Source organism: Natrix helvetica (assembly GCF_964273705.1).
Source record: "Natrix helvetica genome assembly, chromosome: 2".
Lineage (NCBI taxonomy): Eukaryota > Metazoa > Chordata > Lepidosauria > Squamata > Natricidae > Natrix > Natrix helvetica.
In genome coordinates, this window is record NC_138552.1 from 2,662,390 (window position 1) to 2,687,298 (window position 24,909).

Consider the following 24,909-nt stretch of genomic DNA (forward strand, 5'->3'; position numbering starts at 1 on the left):
GCTCAGCTGCTCCGAGCGGAGGGGAGGCGCCGCTGCCATGCGCGGAGATGCCGGCTGGAGCTTTGGTGGCTTCATCTCAGCCGCACCGCCGGGCGGCAAATCCGGCAGTGCTGCCTGTTAGAGGAGGATGAGGAGGAGGTGGCAGCAGTTCTTCCGGTGGCGGTGGGGGCTTTGGGGCTTCACAACTAGCCTCAGTCGCCCCGTGCTCCTCAAAGCAAGTCTGGGGAAGTCCTTTGCGGGCGGCCCGTTCTAGCTGCCTGCAAAGGACCTCCCCAGCTTCCGAAAGGGAGCGCGCGATCTGAGCCACAGTATACTAAATAATGATAAGAGGCAAAGAGCCTCATTCATTTTGGCCGGGAGCCGCATGCGGCTCGCGAGCCGCGTGTTCGCCACCCCTGATATATGATATCGGTAGATAGATTATCATTTATAGATAGATAGATAGATAGATAGATAGATAGATAGATAGATAGATAGATAGATATGATAGATAAATGGATGGAGGGATGATACACAGACTGAACTTAACAATAGTCCTTAGACATACACACCACTTTACAGTGCTTTATGGAACCTCTCTAAGCAGTTTACAGAGTCAGCCTTTTGCCCCAACCATCTGGGTCCTCATTTTAGATAGATAGATAGATAGATAGATAGATAGATAGATAGATAGATAGATAGATAGATAGAGTCAATCTTGAGCCTGGTAAGATTCGAACCGCGAAATTGCAGGCAGCCGGCAGTCAGTGGAAGTAGCCTGCAGTACTTCATTCTAATCACTGCGCCGCTGTGTGAAAACTAGTCCTAACTCAATTTTTTTTTCACTGCTGTTGTAACTTTGAACGGTTATTAAATGAATAGCTGAGGACTAGCGTTAAACTGCTTTGAATTGACAGTGATGGGGAGCAGCTTAAGAGCCAAAGTCAAAGAATACTGTATATATATTGGGAAATAATTGCAAAATCAAATTCTGATTTTTCTTTTCTTTTGTTTACAGAACTTGCCTGAGGGAAGACTCGGAAGATTAGGTGCTGCCACCATCTGCTGGAAGGATTTGGAAAGTCTCGGCAGAAAGTGGATAATGAAAAGGAAACCCAGGCCCAGCAGGTAGTAAGGTAGTCCTCAACTTACAACAGTTCATTTAGTAAATGTGGCACTAAAAACGTCCAAGCAAGTGAAGGGCAGCTCAAATCTCTGGAGAAACCGCAGATGCCTTGATATGCCCTGTAACCCTTTAAGAAAGAAGGAATTGTTAGGTGCAAAACTGATTGCAGGGAGATCTGAAGCCACGAAGGTCGTTCAAAGCTGAAGAGGTCAAGAAACTCAGAAACAGAAAAGCTAGCGGTGTCTAAAGCCACTGAAGCAAACTCAGCTCTGGAACCAGGAGCTGCATTGAATCACAAAAAACTTCACGACAAATTTTATTTCTTTCTTCATCATTTCATAACCAGTTGTCCATCTCACAAAGGAAGAGATTCTGGACCATCTACAAGGAAACTAAAATGCAGGGAATCTTTGACCTGCGACCACAGTCGGGTCCAAAACTTTTGTTGCTAAGCGAGACGGTTGTTAAGTGAGTGTTGCCCCATTTTACCACCTTTCTTGCCACCTTTGTTAAGTGAATCCCTAGAGTGGAATTAAGGAGAAACTTCCGGGCAGTGAGGAGAATTAACCCCTGGAATAGCTGCCTTCAGGAACCGTGGGAGCCCCATCACTGGAGGCTTTCAAGAAGAAACTAGACAGCCCCTGATCTGAAATAGTGTAGCTTCTCCTGCTTGAGAAGGGGCTGGGCTAGAAGACCTCCAAGGTCCCTTCCAGCTCTCTTCTGTTCTGTTCTGTAAGTTAGTCACATGGTTGTGAAATGAATCCGGCTTCCCCATCGACTTTGCTGGTGAGAAGGTCACAAAATGGGATCACATCCCTCCTGGGACAGCGCAACCGTCATAAATGTGAGTCAGTTGCCAAGCATCCAAATTTTGATCATATGACCGTGGAGATGCCGCAACGGTCATAAGTGTGAAAAACAGTCATAAGTCACTTTGCTCAGTGCCGTTGTAGATTTGAACTGTCACGAAACAAACTGTTGTAAGCCAAGGACTATGTAATATCATATAACATCACGTAATGTCATAGATGATGAGTCCTGCATTATGTATGTCATATTATCATAATGTATCTTGTATCTTGTATCATGCATCATATATCATGTATCATATAACATGTACCATGTAAGAATAAAGTGGATCAGCCATAATCTCGGTTGGGGTCTTTGGACATCCAGCAGGTGGAGAGCCCCCTCCCTCCCTCCCATTGGGTCATTCCGTAGGAGATATGATATGGCCAATGTTATGGAAGGGTTTATCAAGGGGACCCTCCATATCCCACCCCCATTATCTGGGGGAGTGGGAGGCCCCTGGGGTCATGGCCTCAGGTAACCCCCATGAGGGCATAATGAGCTGTGATGTCATGGCCCCTGAAGGCAGACCGAGAAAGGCCAAAGGGAGGAGAGGAGAATGGTGGAGCCTTGAGTTAAGCAGCTCTGCTTTCTCTCTGCTGCCTGTTACTTCCTCTCCGTCTTCTCTCTCTAGCGGAGTTTTGGTTTGGTTGTGGTGCCAAACCAGACAGTTGTAGAGGTACAAAGGAGAAGAATTTCTCTGTAGAATAAGCAGCTCCTTGGGCAGTCTGAGCTTCCTGAGTTGACCCAGGAAGAACACGGGATAAATAGATAGATAGGAGATAGAGATAGATAGATAGATAGATAGATAGATAGATAGATAGATAGATATAGATAGACATAGATAGATAGATGACAGATGATAAATAGATAGATAGATAGATAGATAGATAGATAGATAGATGATAGATGATAGATGATAGATGATGATAGATAGATGATAGGTGATAGACAGACAGTCAGTCAGACAGAGAGGATCACCAGGGACCCCTCTTTTCAACCTGGAGTTACAAACCTTCTCCCTTGTTGATCTGCATCCAGGTCTAGCGATCACTTATCAGGATGTCTCACATGCGGAAAAAGTTCCCCTTCCTGAAGAGGGACAGCCAAGAGGCACAACTACAAGTCAATAATAATAATGACCAGCAGCGGTGGGACAACCGGGAAGGCCAATTCTCGGGCTCCCACCGGTTCACTTCCTCAGCCGCTCAGCGAGCCATGGAAGTCCTGCCTCTGCTGGTAAAGGCTTCTCCAGCTCCAATGGAGGCAAGGAGGAAGGTTCAGCTTCCAGCGCTGGGGCTGCCCAATCTGGTCCAGAGAGGAACTGTTAAGATCCCTCCAAGGATTTCTCAGCTGGAGGTCAAGCACGGCCAGAAGGAGCTCCCTCCCCTGCCAAGGGGGCCCGAGAGTGAAAAGGCTCAGAGGAGCAGCCTTGACCAGGGGACAATATGCTCCCCAGATGCCATCCTATCTTTATATCCAGGTAACTACACTACAGGTCTGGGCTACCTCTGGAACCAGCCTTCTCCTATCACATCAGCCAATCCCACCCTATCAATCAATCAATCAATCAATCAATCAGAACAGAGCAGGAAGGGACCTTGAAGGTCTTCTAGTCCAACCTACTGCTGAAGCAAGAGTCCCTATACCATATCAGACAAGTGATTGTCCAGTCTCTTCTCAAAAGCCTCCAATGATAGAGCACCCACAACTTCTGGTGGCAAGCTGTTCCACTGGTTGATTGTCCTCACTGTTAGGAAGTTCCAGGTTGCTTCTCTCTTTGATTAGTTTCCAACCATTGTGTCTTGTCCTGCCTTGGGGTGCTTTGGAAAATATGTGGACCCCCTCCTCTTTGTGGCAGCCCCTCAAATACTGGAAGACAGCTCTCATGTCACACACACACAAACACACACATACTGCCCTTCTTTTCTCTAGACGAGCGAAACCCAAATCCTGCCACCGTCCTTCATCAGGCAGGGGAGTTATGGAGGAGACCCTCTTAGCTCTTGGCTCTTAGCTCTGTTTTAATCTTATCTTTTTAGAAAAAAATTGTCATCCTAAATCAATCTTCGTATTTCATGGCTAATTTTATATGCTGTTTTATATCTTGATTGGCCTCCTCCTCCTCCAGAGGGTTGTCTGAGGACATGAAGATGAGGGACTCGAGGCTTGTGACACGTTTGACCCCTCCCTCAGGCTCAGCCTGGCCCTCCCCTACACCCCTTTCCCCTCTTCCCTTCGAGAAGGCTCCTCCCACCCAATTGCCCCTCAATCTCATCCTGTCTCTCCTTCCAGAACTCTCCGATGAACAGTTTCGGTTTTTGTGGGAGAGCAAGAAGTCTCTCAAAGTCAGACCCATCAAAGAAATATTGGACTCAATGGAGGAGAGGGTAGTGTTGGAGACTATCTTGGAACATCTTCGTCCTCTCCCGGTAAGCAGCTGCATTTGTGTCCTTTGTGCAGAGGTTGCAGAAGTCAGGGCTGCCCCGGTGGAGATAATTGACCCCCAAAGTAGACAAAGGTGGTTCTGGAGAAGCAGTTGAACGATGGGGCCCTTGGTGGGAGGAGCATGGAAGGACCATGGAATGATCACCTCAACCATTTCGGACCCCGCCTCAACATCAGGACAACGGGATCCTTAGAGTCTGTCACCAGCCGTCGAATGCTTCCAATGCATGGAGAAAATCCAAAGAAGGTGGAGATTTTTGGGTGTCTGGGATCCCACCTCCAAGGCAAAGGTCTTCTGACCCAGGCTTCTTTAAAAAGCATGAAGCAAAGTCTTGGTCCCAGCAAAACCTCTTTTACTGACACGACTGTGAATTCCTTTCATTCAGAGTCAGCCAGCCTTGGCAAACAGACTTTCAGAGGAATATTTATCTACATGAACCTTATCTCCCTCGGAGAACTGCCAGATAATCAGTTTCCAAACACAGGGCAAGGCAACACTTGGCCCAGAGACTCTTAGAGTCACAAACAGAACTTTCCACTCTTGAAATGACCGACTGGCTGAATTGTTTCCTGCACAAGCCCCCTCCCCCTTCACTCCTCTTTTGTTTCCTCTGGGAGGGGCCAATCACCTCCAAGGTGTCTCTTTACTCAGAAGTCGACCCTGCTTTCTTAGTAGTTCTTGTCTTCTGGCAGCTCTGCGCATGCACACACTGGGAACAGGCTCCAGCTGTTCCTCTGCCTCACTGCTGCCTAGCTCCCTCTCTGCCTCTGATGCTTCAGTGAGCTTCCCTGAGCCCCCAGGACTGGCCCATGTTCCTCCCCAACCTCCTCACTGTCCGACTCTGCTGCCAGCTCCACTGGTGGGCCACAACAAAAGGGAACATCAATGGCAAGGTACGAGCAAGGGTGAATGCCCCCTGGATGCGTTGGCAAGAGCTCACTGGTGTGTTACAGAACGGATTGGCATCTATCTTGAATCTAAGACCTACCAGAGAACCATCCTCCTGTTGCACTGTATGGCCCTGAATGCTGGGCAGCAACAGGAGGGAGCAAAAGCTCTCTCCATGCCATGGAAATGCGAAGACTCCCTTGCATATCGGGCACCTCCCTTCCTGACCACATCACACATGACACCATTCGACCACATTTTGGTGTGGCTCCGATTACAGAGAAGATGAGAGAAGGCCGACTCCGCTGATAAGGACATGTCCCGAGAGGAGCACCTTTCACCGTGGCCAAGGCTGCCTACCAACTAGAAGACAAGGACTGGTGACCTTGTGGGCATCCAAAACAGGGATGGCAAGGTGGCATCAACAAAGATATAGAAGCTGCAGGCCTTCTCCCAGGCGACACAGGTGATGGCGTAAAGTGGCCCTCAATGACCCATAAAGCGGACACTGTACCTATGGGAATACGCTAGGAAGAAGAAGATGGGGCCCTTGGTGCTCCCTGAACTGGGTTCTTTAGTTGCACACATTTCATGACCCAACTTCTGTACATCATCAGTGCTGGTAAGTGTGATGTTTGCTCCCTGCTTATTCGGGACAAGCTCCTGTGTATAAACAGAGAGAAACTTCACTCCCTCCTAGCACTGATGATGTTCCCTAGTTGGGCCATGAACCATCTGCAAGAAAACAACTAAGCTCAGAGAGCATCAAGGACCACATAGTCCTCATCATCATCCACCTCCCTTTTCTTTTCTCCCCTTCCATCCTTCCTCCTCCCCTTCCTCCCCTTCTTCTCCTCCAGTCTGAAAACCTTTCATCTCTCCCCCCCCCTTTATCCACCCGAGCGAGGGTGGGGCTTTGCTAGCAGCGGTGGCTCTTCCGTCCCAAGGACCAGCCCATAGATTTCCACTGCTCTCCTTTCCTTTGCCTTCTGGGCTTCCACGCGTCAGGCACTGGGCCCAGTTGTTCCTCCTCTTCCTCATCAGCCACCTCCAGATCTGAGAGGGGTTGAGTCTCCATCTGAGGTCTGATGGACAGCCCAGGCTCCACCCCTGTCACTCTCTCTCTGCCAGCTCCATTCCCTCTTCCCCCTCGGAGCTCCTAGGTTGCCTCAATGCTGACATTGACTCCCACACCACCACCACCTCCTCCTCCTCCTCCTCCTCCTCCTCCTCCTCCTCCTCCTCCTCCTCCTCCTCCTCCTCCTCCTCCTCCTCCCCCTCCTCTGATTTGACTACTGTGGCGGAGAGGCCCCAACAATAAATGGTGATAAATCAAGGACTACCAACCTCTGTAGACCAGTTGCATCCTGGCCATTCCAGACAGAGGAAGAAAATCCAGGCTCTTCATCTCACCATTTGTAGCAGAGCTTTCCCTTCTGTTCCTCTCAAAAGCTCTCTCGGCTCCAGCTGATACAATCCGGATGGTCTTTCTTAGGTTCTTCGTGTCTGTCCCAGCAAGAAAAGTCGAATCAATGATCCGATGCATCCTGAGGCAGAAGGGAGACCAACCCTCCCTTTGGAAACACACAAAAACCTCTTCCTTCCTCTGCTCCTTCACTTCCTCACAGCTTCCGTTTTGTTGTCTTTGTTGTCCAAGCAGATTCCTGCAGACCACAAAGTGCCCAGGGGGAAAATCAGTGGACTGCAGCCCATCAGCCAGAAGCCTTCAATGCCACAAAGCTCTTCCCACTTGTTGCCTAAAGACAAGGTAAATATGCTGAGCTTTCCCCCTTTTAAGGTGGCAGTTGTCTTACACACAAGGTCAGAAGAGGACAACTTGCTGTGGCCAACTCCCCACTGCCCACGAATCACAGCCGACTTGACAGGGGTTAATTTAACAATTTCATTCTTCCCAATAATGTTAAAAATCATTTAAACATTTTTTCATTTCATTTTGTCTCTTCTTTGGCATCCTTTCTTTGATGCTTATGTTCCACATTTCTTCGATATTATACAGACAAATGAACATTAGAATTACAGACTTGGAAGGGGGCCTTGGAGATCTTCTAGTCCAACCCCCTGCTCAAGCAGAAAATCCTTTACCATTTCAGGCAAACGGTTGTCCAATTCATCTTAAAAGCCTTAAGTGATGCAGCACCCACAACTTCTGGAGACAAACTGTTCTACTGGTTAATTGTTCTCACTGTTAGGAAGTTTCTACTTAGTTCTAGGTTGGCTCACTCCTTTATTAGTCACAGAATAACATAATAAGAGAGTTGGAAGGGACCTTAGAGGTCTTCTAGTCCAATCCCCTGCTCAAGAAGAAAACCCTATACCCTTTAAGGCAAATGGTTGTCCAATCTCTTCTTAAAAATCTCTAGTGATGAAGCACCCACAACCTCTAAACTGTTCCAGTGGTTAATTGTCTTCATTGTTAGGAAGTTTCTCCTTAGTTCCAGGTTGGTTCTCTCCTTGATTACTAACAGAATAACATAATAAGAGAGTTGGAAGGGACCTTGGAGATCTTCTACTAAGATCTTCTACCAAAAGTGTTAGATCTGGGCAACGAGAGAACAGACTGCGGACACGAAGTGACTTAACAGCTCTTTATTAATAGTAGTAGTGATCCAGCTTGCTCTGTGGTCGGAGGGTTCCCCTTTTATAGGGATCGGGTACGCCCCTCGACCAATCAGAACGATACCTGTTTCCCGCTGTAGCAGCGGACCAGAGAGGAGACTTTCCACGATATATGTTAATATCTAACACCCCTCCCCTCCTAGACGGAACGTTGCGGTTAGTAATATAGTCCTTAAGATACGTTGGTGTTTGCCTTACTCGGGTGGAGCGTCGCAGTTCGGGTTGGTCAGAAGTAGTTGTAGGATCGGTTTCTTTCTGTGTTTCGTTTCTGGGCGTTTGCAGGCTCTCATTGCCTTGGCATTCGGGGATCTGCTCGCTTTTGTTGCTTGGGGGTTGTTCTGTTTCGTGCTCGACCTCTTGTTCTGTCCTTGGCTTGCAGGTGTCGTAGTTCTCTGTGTTGGGGCTCTCGAGTGGCTGGCTTTGCAATGGCAGGTAGCTCTCGTTCTCTGTTCGTAGATCTGAGTGCGCCAGGCGACCCCGTAGTTGGTCGATGTGCCTTTTCCAGTTCCGCCCATCTTCTAGTTCCAACAGATACGATCGTGGACCCGTGATGCCAATGACCTTTGCCGGCATCCATGTCCCCCCTGCATAGTTGTGGGTGTATACCGAATCCCCTATGCTAAAACTCCGAATTTTGCTTGTAGAGTCTGGGGGAGCTGTGGCAGAGTAATTTGGGTGAAGACGGTCCAGGTGAGACCGTAGACGGCGGCCCATGAGTAGTTCAGCCGGGCTCTTACCCGTCGTTGTGTTGGGGGTAATGTGTTGGATCAATAGGTAATGGTCAATGCGTGTTTGCCAATCACCTGGACCCATCCTAGCGAGGGCCTCTTTTGCGAATCGCACCATTCTCTCCGCCTGTCCATTTGATGCCGGATGGAATGGCGCGACAAGGGCGTGCCGAATTCCCTGACCTGCTAGATATGTCTCAAATTGCATGGCCGTGAACTGGGGCCCGTTATCGGAGACCAGGAGGTCGGGCAGGCCAAGAGTGGCGAAAAGTCGCCGTAGAACCTTAATGACTGCCTCTGCCGTGGTTGAAGTCATTAGGACTACTTCTAGCCACTTGGAGTATGCATCCACAACTATGAGGAATGTCTGACCTTGAACTGGCCCTGCGAAGTCGATGTGTATTCTCGACCAGGGTGCTTTAGGCTTTTCCCATTCTGTGGCGGGCGCTTCCGGGGGTGCTGGTCTCGATTCCTGGCATGGGTCGCAAGTGGCCACCCATTCCTCTATTTCTTTGTCCATGTTTGGCCACCAAACGTAACTTCTTGCTAACGCCTTCATCCTAACAATCCCCGGATGACCAACATGTAAAGCATCTAATACATTCCCATGTAAAGCATACGGAATAACAGCTCGATCCCCCCACAATAAACAACCTTGTAACACTGAGAGTTCGTCCTGTTTTGACCAAAACACTTTGAATTCCGGGCCCACGTTTCCCTTCGGCCACCCCCTCCAAACCCAAGTTTGAACTTGCTTTATTAAATTGTCTTTGGAAGAAAACCTTGCAACATCGTAGGAAGAAACCGGTCCTGAGTCCAAACAATCAATGAGCAGCACCGGTACTTCGGGAGTGGGGTCTGGCAAAAGGTCCGGTAGTGGGCAACGGCTGAGTGCGTCTGCGTGTCCTAGAGTGGAGCCCGGTCGATGAATTAACTTGTATGAGTACGCAGCCAGGAAAACAGTCCACCTGGTCATGCGTGGAGAAAGGGAGACTGGAGTGGGGCGGTTTCCCGCCAAAAGTCCCAACAGCGGTTTGTGATCTGTAATCAGTTCAAAATCGCGGCCGTAGAGGTATTCGTGGAAACATTTTACTCCAGCTACAGCAGCTAGCGCTTCCCTGTCCATCTGGCTATAATTCCTCTCGGCCGATGAAAGAGTCCTGGAGTAGAAGGCGATGGGTACTTCTTTTCCGTCTGGCATCCGGTGGCTGAGGACTGCGCCAACTCCAAAAGGTGATGCGTCACAGGTCAATACCAGCGGTAGTGTCTGGCTGTATTGGACTAACAGCGAGTCAGTGGTGAGCAGGCGCTTTACTCCGGCAAAAGCTGCTGCTTCGGATCGTCCCCATTTCCATGGTGTGTTCCTCTGGAGTAGACGGTGTAGTGGCTCAGCAACGGTCGCCTTCTGTCTCAGAAAAACGCTGTAGAAGTTAAGTAGTCCGAGGAAGGCCTGCAACTCGGTCTGATTCCGTGGTGTGGGGGCGTCCTGGATCGCCTTAATTTTCTTTGAAGTGGGGTGTATTCCCTGACCATCGATTCTATAACCCAGGAATTCTACGCTAGGCACGTTAATTTGGCATTTTTCCTTTTTGAGGCGGAGACCCTTTTCTCTGATTCTGGCCAAAACAGTTCTGACTCTTTTATTTAATTGCTCCTCGTTTGCAGCGGACACCAAGATGTCGTCAAAATAGGGGACGACTCCCGGTATCCCTTGCAAAAGCCGTTCCATGACGCTCTGGAACAATACTGGAGCAATACTCACACCGAATTGTAGCCGGTTGCATTTGAATGCTCCTCTATGCGTCACTATAGTTTGGGCCTCCGCTGTGGCGCTATCTACGGGCAGCTGCTGGTAAGCTTGTGCCATGTCTAATTTAGCAAATACCTTTCCTGGCCCCAACGAGTGCAATAAGTGCTGTACTACAGGCACAGGATATGCGCTTTGTTGTAGCGCGACATTAATTGTGCATTTATAGTCCGCGCAGATGCGGACTGATCCGTCTGGTTTGACTGGGGTCACAATGGGCGTTTCCCAGCGCGCGTGATCCACCGGCTCAAGGACTCCTTGCTCCACTAACTTATCTATTTCCTTATCTATTTTTGGGCGGAGTGCAAAAGGCACTCGTCTCGGTTTAAGTCGGATTGGCGCCACTTTGGGGTCTAAATTGAATGAGATAGGTTTACCCACATACTTACCATGACCGGGGCTGAACACATCCTCGAACTCCTTAAAAATCTGTTCAGCGCTGCTGTTTCCTACGGCGTTGATTCCGGTGACTTCTAGCCCCAAGGATTCAAACCAATCCAGTCCTAGGAGGTTTTGTAATGGTGCGCTGGCGATGGTCACGGGCAGCTGGGCTACGATGTCCTTGAAACGGATCTGGAACGTGCCTTGGCCCACGATGGGGACTCGGTTCCCCTGGTAGTCTCGTAGCAGGATGTCTGCAGCGCATAGTTGGCTCTTTTTGAGGCTAGGGATAGCCTGTTTCATGGATGCCCATGAAATGATCGTCAGGGACGATCCTGTGTCAACTTCCAGCTCGCAAGGTGAGCCCTCCAAGAGGACTGTGACTTTCAGCTTTTTAGGCCGCTTGATGCGGACCTGGCTTATTGTTGTGAGATACGTTTGCAATTCCTCTCTCTGGGTCAACTCTATCTCATCATCTGTATCCTGAAAATACTCTCGTTGAGCGTCTTGATAGAACACTCTCTCAGCTCTTTGTGTGTAGTCTCTCTGGGAATACGCTCGCTCAGCTCCTTGTGTGTAATCTCTCTGGGGATACGCTCGCTCAGCTCTTTGGGAATTTTCTCTCTGGGTAAACACTTGTGGATTTCTCTCTGGGCGCCCTTTTTGATTTCGCCAAGCCCCTGGGTTGGGCTTCTGTTGGCGGTACATGGGTGGCTGCCGTGAGGCAGGGACTTCGCTCCGGCACATTTGTGCGATGTGCCCAAGTTTGTTGCAGTGCGAACAAACAACGTTCCTGAACCTACAGGTAGACCTGGGGTGATTCCCTCCGCAACTTGCGCAGGGCGGCAAACGGAATCCGGGTCTCCCCCCAGGCCTCATGTGACTGCTCCGCATCAGGTGACTGTCCTCGAACTCGGGATCCTCGTAGTCGGGGCTTGTGTCCTCGTAGTGAACTCTGGTTTGCCTTGGTTCTGGCTGATTTACGCTGAAACCTTGTTGTATGGTTACCGATGATTTCTCCGCTGACTCTGACGCTCTTGCTTCGTTTAGAGCTATCTGTAGGGTTAAATTCGGGTTTGCCAACAGCTTCTTTTGTAGTGAAATGTCTCTTAACCCACAGATAAGCTGCGCTAAGATATGCTCGTCCAGATCCCTGAACTCGCAGTGAGTTGCTGCTTTACGCAGGGCTGCAACATATTGATTGATTGATTCTCCCGCTTTCTGGTTCCGTGTGTTGAATTCCTTGCGGCAAACATGGCGGGAAGGTTTTGGCGCGCAATGGGTCTGTAGAGCCTGTTGCAACGCCGTCCATGATACTGCCTGTATCGGAGTAGGCGCGGTGAGGTCTCTGGCCGTGTTGAAGACTTCTTTCCCGCAGTAGCCGAGGAAGATGTTTTTCTTCCGGGCGTCGGTGATCCCCGTGTATTCGTTCGCTTCGAGAAAACACTCGAAGCGAATCATGAAGGCTTCCCACTCATCGTTCGCTGGGTCGAATGGAGCGGGGGGAGTGTGCATCGCCATCTTCTCTCGTTTGAATTTGCCGCGCTGCGGTGACCGAGATGGCTGCCGGAATTTCTTCCGAATTCCTGGGCTGGATCAAATCCGGAGATTCTGGAGTAGCGTAGTAGCGTTCTTCGTCCTATCTGCCTCTCGATCCCACCCTCGTCGCCAATGTTAGATCTGGGCAACGAGAGAACAGACTGCGGACATGAAGTGACTTAACAGCTCTTTATTAATAGTAGTAGTGATCCAGCTTGCTCTGTGGTCAGAGGGTTCCCCTTTTATAGGGATAGGGTACGCCCCTCGACCAATCAGAACGATACCTGTTTCCCGCTGTAGCAGCGGACCAGAGAGGAGACTTTCCACGATATATGTTAATATCTAACAAAAAGGTTTTTACTAGGTTGGTTGTCTCCTTGATAAGTTTCCATCTGTTGCTTCTTGTGCTGACTTCTGGTCCCTTGGAGAACAGGTTGACCCCCTCTTCTTTGGGGCCACCCCTGAGATATTGGAACACTGATTTTAGTGTAACTCTTGTTCCCTGCTGAGTTGGCCATGGCAAGTAAGCGATGCTTATTTGGAAATGGCCCTGTGCTTGACCACACTTGGTCCTTTTCTGATCATTCTTTGTCCTATGCTTCCTTTTCCTGGATGATGGGTGGAGTTCCCTCAGACTCACGCACACTTTTTCCAATCTTCAGATAAACCTATATAAATACTATGGCTTAAAGTTGAGGAATACAAAACAGAAAGATCTTGTAAAAGACCACCTCAAAAATCTTCTGGCATTCTCACTTGCAGACGAGACGGACAGAGAGGTTAGTGGGGGTGGGCTGCCTGCGCGGGCTGAGGCCTCCAACTTTGTGGGGTCCTTGGTGCTCTCTGAGCTTGGTTGCAAGAAATGCAGACCTTTTGCGACCCAACTCGGTCATTTCATCAGTTCTAGAAGGGAACAGGTTTTGCAGAGGGGAGGTGAAGGGAGGAGGAGGGAATAGGAGAGGAGGGGGAGGGAGGAGGAGGAGGAGGAGGGAGGAGGAGGAGGGGAGGAAGAAGAAGGAGGGGAGGAGGAGGAGAACTGTGGGGGTTTTGGAGGAGGAGGAAGAGGAGGAAGAAGACTGTGGAGTCCTTGGTGCTCTCTGTGCTTGGTTGCATTCTTGCAGACATTTTATTACCCAGTTAGGTAATTTCATCAGTGCTAGAAGGGCCTGGGGTTTGCAAATAGGAGGAGGAAGAGGAATAGGAAGATAAAAAAAAGAAAATGTGCAAATGTCGTAATTCACAAGCATCGCTTTGCCTAGGGAATCTCGGAGACAATCCGCCTCGCTGCATTCCATCATCTGCCAGAAATTCTCCTGGTCCTCGGGGAGGTCGGTAATACCACAGAGCCCAAGAGACCTTCTGTCTTGGAAGGATCCATTGAGGTAAGACCAGGGATGGGGTTCCAAGGTCCAAAACTCAGTAGAGAAGAAGGCTGGGGGATTCTGGGAAGGAAAGTCCAAGGTGTTTAGAAGGACGGATGCTCCAGGCCATCTGCTCTCTTCAGACTGGTCATACATCTCAAAGACCTGAGACCAGCACTGAGATTGTAGGTGGGGCTGGAAATTGTCCACCTCCATCTGCCAGAGGACTATTTTATAAATCTAGAGAAGATCATGAGTTGCCCAACAAACATCTCAAGTAGACCCAAAGGTGCTTTTTCAAAGGGCTTGGACTTTGTTTGACCTTGAAGACATTTCGCTTCTCATGCAGGAAGCTTCTTCTGTTTTGACCGAAGTCAGAAGTGAAGAAGCTTCAGGCAGAACTAAAGAAGCTTCTTTGATGAGAAGCGAAACCTCTTCAAGGAAAAAACAAGTCCTGTTCCCTTTGGAAAAAGCCCCTTTGGGACAACCATGACCTGGATGACTAAGAATCTCCATCAGTTTCCATCCATGGCTTCTTGTCTTGTCTTCTGGTGCTCTGGAAAAGAGTTTGACACCCTCGTCTTTGTCCTGGCAGGACTCACAATATCTCTCTGACAGACGGATTAGAACAACATTAATGCTCTGCTATGGACAAGCAGCCCAGGGAGCCTCCCCTGAAGACCTGGGTGTTTTCATCCAACCCATCGTGTCCGAAATTCTCGTCCAGTACGCCACCATGAACAAGGTAGGCTGGTTTCCACCCTCTGTCAGTGCTGTCAGAACTGTAGTTTTCCTCTTGCTAGTTCCTTGATCTTTTGTTTAATTCTGCCTTGTTTGTCTGGGGTTAATCCCTGCTTATCTGGATCTCAATTGATGGTGAAAAAATATAAGAAACGTCTGTAAAAAAACAAAACAAAGTTCAGGGAGCACCAAGGGCTCCACAGTTCAACCCTGAGCTACAAATCGCCCCTTTTAGTGAACCAGGACAACCTGACTGCAGTCCTCAGAGTTTGCTGGGGAGAATCTGGGCTCAACAGGTGACCTCCAGCCCCCAGTTATGCCTCCCATTTCGATCTGCTTCCTGTTCCAATTGCCCTGGAGATGATGAAATGCTAGTGGTTTCCTTATCTATGGTCATGCCACATTCATTACACTCAAGGCAGCGCATTATCCTCTTTCTTCCTTTTCACACAACCACAACAACCCTGTGACGTGTGTTGGATTGAGAGAGAAGAACTGGGCCAGATGTGGAGTCACCCAGCTGGCTCTCGTGCTGAAGCCAGTACTAGAACTCACAGTCTCCTGGTGATTGGCTCAGACAGTTGGCTTTCATGGCTATAGTGGGACTAGAACACTCCATCTCCTGGTGATTGGCCCAAAGTCTCTCGGCTGCCTCTCATGCCTAAGGCAGGACTAGCACCCAGAATGTCCAGGGGATATTTTGATTGGGAGCCCCCTGGAGTTCAAGAAAAGACGGTCGGCTACGTAATTGTTGAAATAAATAGATGCACCCTCTTCCTCCTGCTGTCTTCTCACCCCACCCTCTTCCCACTTGGGTTTCCTAGGACGAAGGCCTGAAGAAAGCCTTCATGAGGTCCATCATCATGGTCACCAAAGCGGCTGCCCTCAGCAGGAGGCAAGACCTCCATCTACCCCAGAAACAGGAATTGGTCCTCAAGATCATCGTAAGTGGGGAGGGGGAGGGGCAGGTGCTCCTGGGCGCCTTTAGGTTTGAAAGAGAATTTGAACTGAATTGAATTCCAGTCATGTGGGCCCCAAATTATTCTTTTGCTAAGTGGGACGGCTGTTAAGTGAATTCTGCCCCATTGTACGACTTCTCTTTCCACAGTTGTTAGCCGAATCACTGCCATTAAATTAGTCGCACGGTTGTTTCATGAATCTGGCTTCCCCATTGTTTTTATTATTAGTGTTTATTTTTAAATCAAGGTAGGTAGGTAGGTAGGTGGATGGGTGAGTGGATGGATGGATGGATGGATAGATAGATAATAGATAGATAAATGAGATATATAGATATGGATGGATAGAGAGAGATAGATAGACAGATATTTAATATATAAAGTAGAATGACCAATAGAAATGGGAAATTAGGGGAAGAAAGAAGAAAAAAAAGGCATTGAGACTTTCTAGAAGAAACGACACAGCCAATGTCCAGAATGGAAGAGGGCGTAAATGTATAACTTTAAGAACGGTGGATTCAACTCCCAGAATTCTCCAGCCTTCAGGGATTCTGGGAGTTAAAGTTCACAGGTCGTAGTGAGACCCTAGTTACCCATCCCTGACTTAAACCATGGTCAGGGGACACTGCAAACTGCCATCAATGCTGGCTGGTTGCCAAGAGACCAAAATATGATCCTCTGATCGCTGAGGAAGAAGAGCCTCTCAGAACTTCAAATCTGGGTCATAAGTAGTCCTTGGGTATCAGAATTAGAAGAACCAAGTTGGAAGGTGCCTTGGAGGTCCTCTAGTCCAGCCAGGAAACCCTACACCACTTCAGACAAATGGCTATCCAATCTCTTCTTTAACACTTCCAATGTTGGAGCATTCACAGCTTCTGGAGGAAAGTTGTTCCACTGGTTAATTGTTCTGGCAGGAAATTTACCCTTGGTTCTAAGAGGGATCCTGGAGAGAATCCTTCATAACTTTAAATGGTGGCTAAGTGAGCAGTTGTAAGTTGAGGACTTCCCCTGTCAACCAGGAAAGGCGTAGGGATGGGAGTAGTGCCAGCTGGATGGTGGCCACATCTCAGGAGCTTTCTTTCTTTCCTTTTCCTATCAGGAAGTCATTGAAGATGAGCCCGAAAGAACCCTGTCCGTCATAGTTCTCCATCAAGCCATCGTCACCATTACCTGCATAAGGTACGTACCTGCCCCACCCTCATCTTCCCACCAGCTGGGGAGGAGCTTGGAGTTGGACCAAGTGATGGGATTTCCGTGGCAAGTCAACATGCTCTAGAGCAGGGGGTGTCAAACCCCATTTCATTCAGGGACACATCGAGGCTGGGGTGGTATGGATGGATAGATGGATGGAGAAAGAGAGAGAGGGAGGGAGGGAGGGAGGGATAATAGATAGATAGATAGATAGATAGATAGATAGATAGATAGATAGATAGATAGATCCAGGAGAGTAGGAGTTCAAACTCCATTTCATTGAGGGACACATCAGGGCTGTGGTGGGATGGATGGATAAATGGATGGAGAGATGGATGGAGAGAGAGAGAGAGAGAGGGAGAGAGGGAGGGAGGGTGTGTGTGTGTGAGGGAGAGAGAGAGTGAGTGAAAGTGAGAGTGAGTGAGAGTGAGTGAGTGAGAGTGAGAGTGAGTGAGAGAGAGAGAGAGAGAGAGAGAGATCGAGATCCAGGAGACATTTTCTTACACTGAGAACAATCAATCAGTGGAAGGGATTGTCTCCAGAAGTTGTGTTCTCTCCATCACTCAAGGTTTTCAAGAAAAGAGAGAACAACCATATGACTGGGATGGTTTAAGGACTATCAAGCAAGGGTTGGAGTAGAAGATCTCCAAGGTCCCTTTTAGTCCTCTGAGTCCAGAATCTCCTCACCCCCCCTCCTCTTTTCTTGTCTTTCATCAGCCGTATGAAGCCTCCCTTGAATTCCGAAGTGAGGTCTAAATTGGTCAAACAAAGCATCCGGAAGGTGTTATCGTTGCCAGCTATCAAGGTGTCCAAAATTAAAACAGATAGCCAGACCTATTCACCTCAATCTCAGGTGAGCAGTCTAGATGGAGCAAAGCAATAGGGGATCCACCTGGAAACAAGGATGCAGTGAGCAGGATTCCCGATCTCCTCAACAGCCCTGGATCCATCCCTCGAGCCAAAGGTCCCCTTGGCCAGTCGCTTCCTCTTTGGTCTTGAAAGTCTGCTTCCCCTTCTCGTTCTATGTTTTTGGATCCCAGGACTCCCTATTTTGAAGCCCTAAACATCTCCAGGGGTTTTTCCTCCCCATCTTTTCTCTCTTCCTCCACTTCTCTTTTATCTTCTGTTTGAAGGATCTTCTCAAGATCAATTCCCACCTCCCACCTTTGCCCCCCCAACAAAAGAAGGGCCATGGTGGGGCAGAGCAACCATGGTCTGCAGGCACAAGCTATGATTCCTAGCTAGTCTCAGATAACCCTCAGAATTCAAATGCTTAGCAACTGATTCAGATTTTTTTAAAACAATTTTTATTTATTTTTGAACAAAGACAAATAAACATAAAAATAAAAAAGCCATCTTGCATTACAAATTGTAGAAAGTGTGTCAGTTGGTTACAGTTCTTCCATGCATCTCTTCCATAGTCATCACCAGCTTTTCATATCAAATCGCATATTTTAAATTCACCTATATTCATGTATATCACGTTTATTATATCTCAACCTTAATTTGACTGTAATTGTTTTTACGTCATTTTATATATAATATTCAAAATCTAGAATAGGATTATATGATAACATTCTATTAAATCATCCAATCCCAATACATCTTTATAACATATTCTAGATAAAGCTTTTAAACCTCCTCTCATATTCTCCATTTGTTGTTTATATAAAATTTCATATTATCAAACTAATATATCTATATGTATTGTTATCATTATTAATCATTATTTAACTATAGCTATTGTTGCTTCATTTTATGTATAAAATACATAATATTTTATACATACATATACATACTACTAGTAAACTAAATTAAGCTTAGTTTTTATTATACATTATATTTATTATATTATATTTATTATATGCAGCATTAATATTCTAGTTACTTTCTTAATAAATCTTGTATGAGCTTCTCTTCGCAACGTGTTTTCCTTTCGTATCTCATAAAAGCTTGAAACCCAGCATCTGATCTTTTCATCAGCCTATCTTTGGTTATCAATGGTGCTGCTGTCAAGATTTCTCTTCGTATCTCCGTCAATTTTTCTCTCCTTTCTTCTTCTGTGCTTTGAAGTCTGGGGTAGAGTTCCAATCGATCTATCTCCCCTTTCCATATTCCACTCTTGCCATTACCAACCACGCTCACTTTGTTGTCAGTGTCCACAGTTTTCTTATCTCTTTGCTCATTTTTTTCTTCCATTTTTTGAACTCTGTTCTCCACATTCTTCATTTGATAAACATCCTCAGTTTCTCCATCAGATTTTTCTGTTTTATATTCCATATTCTCCAATCTCTTTTCAATTCTCTCTGTCACAACTAATAGATTTTGAATTTCAAACATAATCATTTGCAATGTTACAGTTTCTTTTTCCTGCGGCGCCAGTCTTCCAATTTTTGCAGGCACTGCTACTATAGGATTCAAGGCTATTTTAATAAACTTCAAACAGGTTCATTTATTATCTTTCAAGTCAAAATGTTGTCTTCCCTCCAATAGCTAGTGATGGAACTCCCAAAAAGCACCTGTATAAACAACTTGTGCTCTTCCTACTATCACTCTCAGCAAACAATACAATACAATAGCAGAGTTGGAAGGGACCTTGGAGGTCTTCTAGTTCAACCCCCTGCATTGGCAGGAAACCCTATACCTGCGATGGCGAACCCTTTTTGGCTCGCGTGCCACAAGTGGGGGAAGCGCGGGGGGTCATGTGCGGGTGTGCCGCACCCATAATGCAACGTGCCCCCCCAGTGCGCATGCGCGCAAAATGCGCCCCCCAATTTTTATATGCTTTTTTCGCCCTCCGCAGGCTCCAGAGTCTTTATAGGAGCCTGGGGAGGGCGAAAAGAGCCTCCCCCGTCCCCTGGAGGCCCTTCGGAGGCTTCAGGGAACGTCCGGAGGCTTCCCTGAAGCCTTCGGAATGCTTAACACTGCTCCGAAGGCTTCAGGGAAGCCTGGGGACGGTCCCTGAACAGGCACGAGACGTGCATCTCCATCGCCCGGGCCCAGATCGCCTCCGACGTGCGGCGCCTCGGGCCCGGTGTTCTTGCGCCGCTCCAACTAGCCTCGGCACGCTCACCAGGGCCTGGCCTTCACATCGCCGCCACCGCCGCCGCCAGGACGGGCTCGGCCGAAGAGAAGTCCGTCGGGCCCTGGCTGCGCTGCCCTCGCCTCCTCCTCCTCCTCCTCCTCTAGCCACGCCATGCCAGGCAGGCCGCATAGCCGCCTCGAACCCAGCCTCGGACGGCCCCACGCCGCATCGTGCTCAGACCCGCGCGCGCCTCCGTCCTCGGAGCTCGGCTGCCTGCCACCTTTCTCCTCCTTTGTCTTCCAGCACGGGTGGCCCGCCGCCGAGTTTTGACTATTGCTGCCGCTGCCGCTGCTGCTGCCGCCGTTCATGGGACCCGCCTCTTGCCCTCTTCCTCCGGTCGGCAGGTTCCGACTCGTTCACTGCCTGCCGGGCCCCAGTGCCGCGTTCGAGCCGGAGAGGGAAAGGAGGAGAAGGAGAAGGAGGCCAACAAAGCCCCCTTCGCTTTCCCCGTCCCCCTTCCCCTCCCTTTTGGCTTAACCCTTGCGACGCATGCACAAAGCCCTGAGGGGACGGATTCTTGTGCAGGACGAATGGCAGGAAGGCTATAGAGTCCCCCCTCCCTCCGCCGTCCAGACGGTCCCTGAAGCCTTTGGAACGCTTAAAACTACCCTCCGAGCAACCCGGAAGTCTTCCGGGTTGCTCGGACGGTGGTTTTAAGCGCTCCGAAGGCATCAGGGAAGCCTCCGGACGGACCCTGAAGCTTCCGGGGGGGGCGGGGGAAGGCTCTTTTCGCCCTCCTCAGGCTCCTATAAAGCCTCTGGAGCCTGGGGAAGGTGAAAAATAGCTTTTAAAAAGGTGAACTCAGTTGGCCAGCGCGCGCAAGTGCCTCCCGTGCCCTGACAAATGGCTCTGCGTGCCACTTGTGGTACGCATGCCATAGGTTCGCCATCAAGGCCCTATACCGTTTCAGACAACATCTTCTTAAAGACTTCCAGTGTTGGGGCATTCACAACTTCTGGAGGCAAGCTGTTCCACTGATTAATTGTTCTAACTGTCAGGAAGTTTCTCCTCAGTTCTAAGTTGCTTCTCTCCTTGATTAGTTTCTACCCATTGCTTCTTGTTCTACCCTCAGGTGCCTTGGAGAATAGTTTGACTCCCTCTTCTTTGTGGCAACCTCTGAGAACACTGCTATCATGTCTCCCCTAGTCCTTCTTTCTCTTAAGCTAGACATACCCAGTTCCTGCAACCGTTCTTCATATGTTTTAGTCTCCAGTCCCCTAATCATCTTTGTTGCTCTTCTCTGCACTCTTTCTAGAGTCTCCACATTTTTTCTACATCGTGGCGACCAAAATTGAATGCAGTATTCCAAGTGTGGCCTTACCAAGGCATTATAAAATGGTATTAACACTTGGTGTGATGTTGATTCTATCCCTCTGTTGATGCAGCCTAGAACTGTGTTGGCTTTTTTGGCAGCTGCTGCACACTGCTGGCTCATATTTAAATGGTTGTCCATTTAATGGATGTCCAAACAAACTGGAAGAACCTTGAATCTCAAGTGATCAAAGAGAAAGAAGAAAAACAATGTATCCACCCTCCAGCCTCTAAGTGGCAGTGTAACTGCTTTTCCTCCTGTGGTTACAACCCTCTTTATAATCCTTCTTATTATCTTCTTTATATTCCAAGCTTAAGAAAGGAAAAAACCCATAAATGGAGATAAAAAAACAATCCAATCAATCCAAAGAAGCATTATAAAAAAAGAAGGAAATTTTTAATCCATAGGTGTAAACAAAAGTAAAAAAAGAAGAAAAAATTAATCCATTCAGTTTAAAAAATAGGGAGCCTTTGCAAAAATTCCATCCATGAAAAAAACAGGATAACACACTAAGTTTAATGTAGATTTATTTCGCCGCTTAGTCTTCTATCTTCAATTTTAATTTAACTTAATTTTTTGGGGGGAGGGGTAGTCTCTTTTTCTAATAATAAAATTTCCTCACCAATTCGACACACTTTCTCTTTTCGCTTTGTTCCTATTCCGGAGCTGTCCCAACTTCAACAGCTTCATTAGCTGCGTTTCTGTCAACAGAAATAAAGGCTATTCCTGGATCTTTCAGGGACTTTGCGGTGTCCCTGAGATCAGCAGGAAGTGCCCTTCTCAATCACCATCTCTGTGGGACAGTTTAGGTCCGAAAGGACCGTCCAGCGGCAGAAATATGGACTGCAATCTCGGAGCACCAAGATCGCATGTCGAGCCGTCGTGACGTCAGCCCATTTTTTTCTGCAACGGATTCAGATTTATGACGGCTGCAGCATTCTGGGTCACATGACCCTCCTTCTGTGACCTTCCGACCAGTCAATAGGGAAGCTGGATTCACTTAACCACTGTGTGACCAACTTAACAACCAAAATGATTCACTTAACCACTGTGGCAAGAAAAGTCGTAAAACAAGGGCAAAATTCACTTCACTAATGTCTCCCTTAGCGATGGAAATTTTGGGCTCAATTGTGGTCATAAGATGAGGACTGCCTGTATTTGAATCTCCCAGAACTGTTAAGGAAGACATTCAGCTTTTTAGTCATTCTGTTCTGAACTCAAACAGGAAGGAAGTCCTTTTGTTGCTGAAGTTCAGCAGATAAAGCATTTCTTCCCACTCTGGAAGAAAAACCAGCCCTGCAATGTCGGCCACTCCATTTACTGCAGACATCTGGACTTCAACTCCCAGAATTCCATGGCTGGCTCAGGAAGGTTGGGAGCTGCAGTGCCCCAGTCGGAAAAGGGCCATCAGTTCCCCACCCCTGGATTTCTGCCTCTTTCAGGCGCCGTTTCTTCCTTGACGCCCCTCCTTCCTTCTGACATTTTCTCCTTCTTTTAGGATTTCTATCAGCAGACGGCCACCGCCTGCAACAACATGCTGACCGGATTGCTGTCCGAAGCTCCCAATTTGGATGCCCTGCAGGAGATGCTGATGGTAAAGAGGGATCCTTTCTTGGGGTGGGTCAGCCGGTCAGCCAGATGTTCAGGCTGGATTTGGCCCTTCTGTCCCCCTGTGGAGTCTGTGGCTCTTCCAAATGGGAATGACCCATTCCTCCTTTCCTCCTTCTCCTTCCCCTGGCAGCACACAAATCCCTGGATCGACTCTCCAAAGAGCCACGAGAGAGAGAGGGCCCTCAAGAGCACCAGGCACCTCCTCAAGTTCGTTTCGGATAACGTCAATTTCGACGTAAGTCTCCCTTTGGGATGAGAAGTGACCAGCAACTGCGGTTCTGTCATGCTGTGATTCTATGATTTTGTAATTCTAAGTTTCTGTGATTCAAAGATTCTGAGATTCTGTAATTCTCAGGTTCTGTGATTCAAAATTCTGAGATTCTGTAATTCTCAGGTTCTGTGATTCAAAGATTCTAAGATTTGAGGATTCAATACAATACAATACAATACAATACAATACAATACAATACAATACAATAGCAGAGTTGGAAGGGACCTTGGAGGTCTTCTAGTCCAACCCCCTGCCTAGATCCCTGGATCGACTCTCCCAAGAGCCACGAGAGAGAGAGGGCCCTCAAGAGCACCAGGCACCTCCTCAAGTTCGTTTCGGACAACGTCAGTTTCGACGTAAGTCTCCCTTTGGGATGAGAAGCGAAATGTTTTCAAAGAAAGGAAAAACTCCAAGAAAGTCCAGCTGCCTTTTGGGAAAAGCACCTTTGAGATGTGACCAGGAGGATATAAGGATTCTTGCTTGAGCAGAGGGTTGGAGGAGAAGACCTCCACGGTCCCTTCCAGCAACTGCAGTTCTGTCATGCTGTGATTCTATGATTCTGTAATTCTAAGGTTCTGTGATTCAAAGATTCTGAGATTCTGTAATTCTCAGGTTCTGTGATTCAAAGATTCTGAGATTCTGTAATTCTCAGGTTCTGTGATTCAAAGATTCTAAGAATTGAGGATTCAATACAATACAATACAATACAATACAATACAATAGCAGAGTTGGAAGGGACCTTGGAGGTCTTCTAGTCCAACCCCCTGCCTAGATCCCTGGATCGACTCTCCCAAGAGCCACGAGAGAGAGAGGGCCCTCAAGAGCACCAAGCACCTCCTCAAATTCGTTTCGGACAACGTCAGTTTCGACGTAAGTCTCCCTTTGGGATGAGAAGCGAAATGTTTTCAAAGAAAGGAAAAACTCCAAGAAAGTCCAGCTGCCTTTTGGGAAAAGCACCTTTGGGATGTGACCAGGAGGATACAAGGAGCCCTGCTTGAGGAGAGGGTTGGAGGAGAAGACCTCCACGGTCCCTTCCAGCAACTGCAGTTCTGTCATGCTGTGATTCCATGATTCTGTAATTCTCAGGTTCTGTGATTCAAAGATTCTAAGATTCAAATATTTGTTAATTCTATGATTCTATGATGCTAACATTCTGTGTATCCAAGATTCTGAGGTTCTTTGGTTCTTATTCCCTGATTTTAGCCGGCTGAAAGCTTCATTCGCCCCCTCCGCTTCTCCTTTTTCCCCTCCTTTTCCCTTCCTTTCCTTAGACCACAGCTGAGTTTTCTTTGCTGGGACAGCTGGTGGCTTTGCTGGCCCTGCACATTGGCGACACCAGCCCAGTTGTTGGCCAGACGTCCGCAGAGGCTGCCTACCACCTGCACCACCTCATCATGAGCAAAATGGGTGAGAACTTTGTACTCCAAGGGCTGACTTGCTAAAAGAGGACCAGGGATGCCCCCTGCCCAGGAGAGCATTAGGTGGCACAGCCTGTGGCGTGGCTAAGAAACTGATCGTTTGGCTTGGCAGAGATGCCTGGAATTGGCGGTTGATATTGGCACTTCTCAGGGCCAGGGGTCCTTTTAAGACGGAGATTCTCACGTTAAGTGAGTCAGCTAGGAAGGAGGAGGGGGAGGAGGTGATAGGAGAGAGAGAGAAGGAGCGATGAAGAGAGAGAGCGAAGGAGCAAGGAGGAGGAGGAGAGGGAGAAAGGGAGACAGGGAGGAGAAGCAGGAGAAACAGGAGAAACAGGAGGAAGAGCAGCAGCAAGTGGGCCAGGGGTCCTTTTAAGATGGAGATTCTCACGTTAAGTGAGTCAGCTAGGAAGGAGGAGGAGGAGGTGATAGGAGAGAGAGAGAAGGAGCGATGAACAGAGAGAGAAGGAGGAAAGAGGAGGAGGAGAGGGAGAAAGGGAGACAGGGAGGAGAAGCAGGAGAAACAGGAGAAACGGAAGAAGAGGAGCAGTAAGTGGGCCATGGGTCCTTTTAAGACGGAGAT

The 24,909-nt window shown here is 48.1% G+C and overlaps 1 protein-coding gene across 1 annotated transcript in view; it reads left to right on the forward strand.

Annotated features, from left to right (window-relative positions):
• Positions 1-3,016: 3,016 nt before the first annotated feature.
• Positions 3,017-24,909, forward strand: part of LOC309385752 (maestro heat-like repeat family member 5) — a gene marked incomplete at both ends in the record, with an annotated part of 39,353 nt that continues 17,460 nt past the window's right edge. The window contains 12 exons of the mRNA XM_081940456.1: positions 3,017-3,437; positions 4,250-4,386; positions 6,952-7,059; positions 14,340-14,489; positions 15,310-15,429; positions 16,541-16,620; positions 17,350-17,485; positions 19,691-19,835; positions 19,961-20,061; positions 22,528-22,623; positions 22,771-22,875; positions 24,183-24,318. Coding sequence (XP_081796582.1) covers positions 3,017-3,437; positions 4,250-4,386; positions 6,952-7,059; positions 14,340-14,489; positions 15,310-15,429; positions 16,541-16,620; positions 17,350-17,485; positions 19,691-19,835; positions 19,961-20,061; positions 22,528-22,623; positions 22,771-22,875; positions 24,183-24,318 — 1,735 coding nt within the window. The remainder of the gene's footprint in view (positions 3,438-4,249; positions 4,387-6,951; positions 7,060-14,339; positions 14,490-15,309; positions 15,430-16,540; positions 16,621-17,349; positions 17,486-19,690; positions 19,836-19,960; positions 20,062-22,527; positions 22,624-22,770; positions 22,876-24,182; positions 24,319-24,909) is intronic.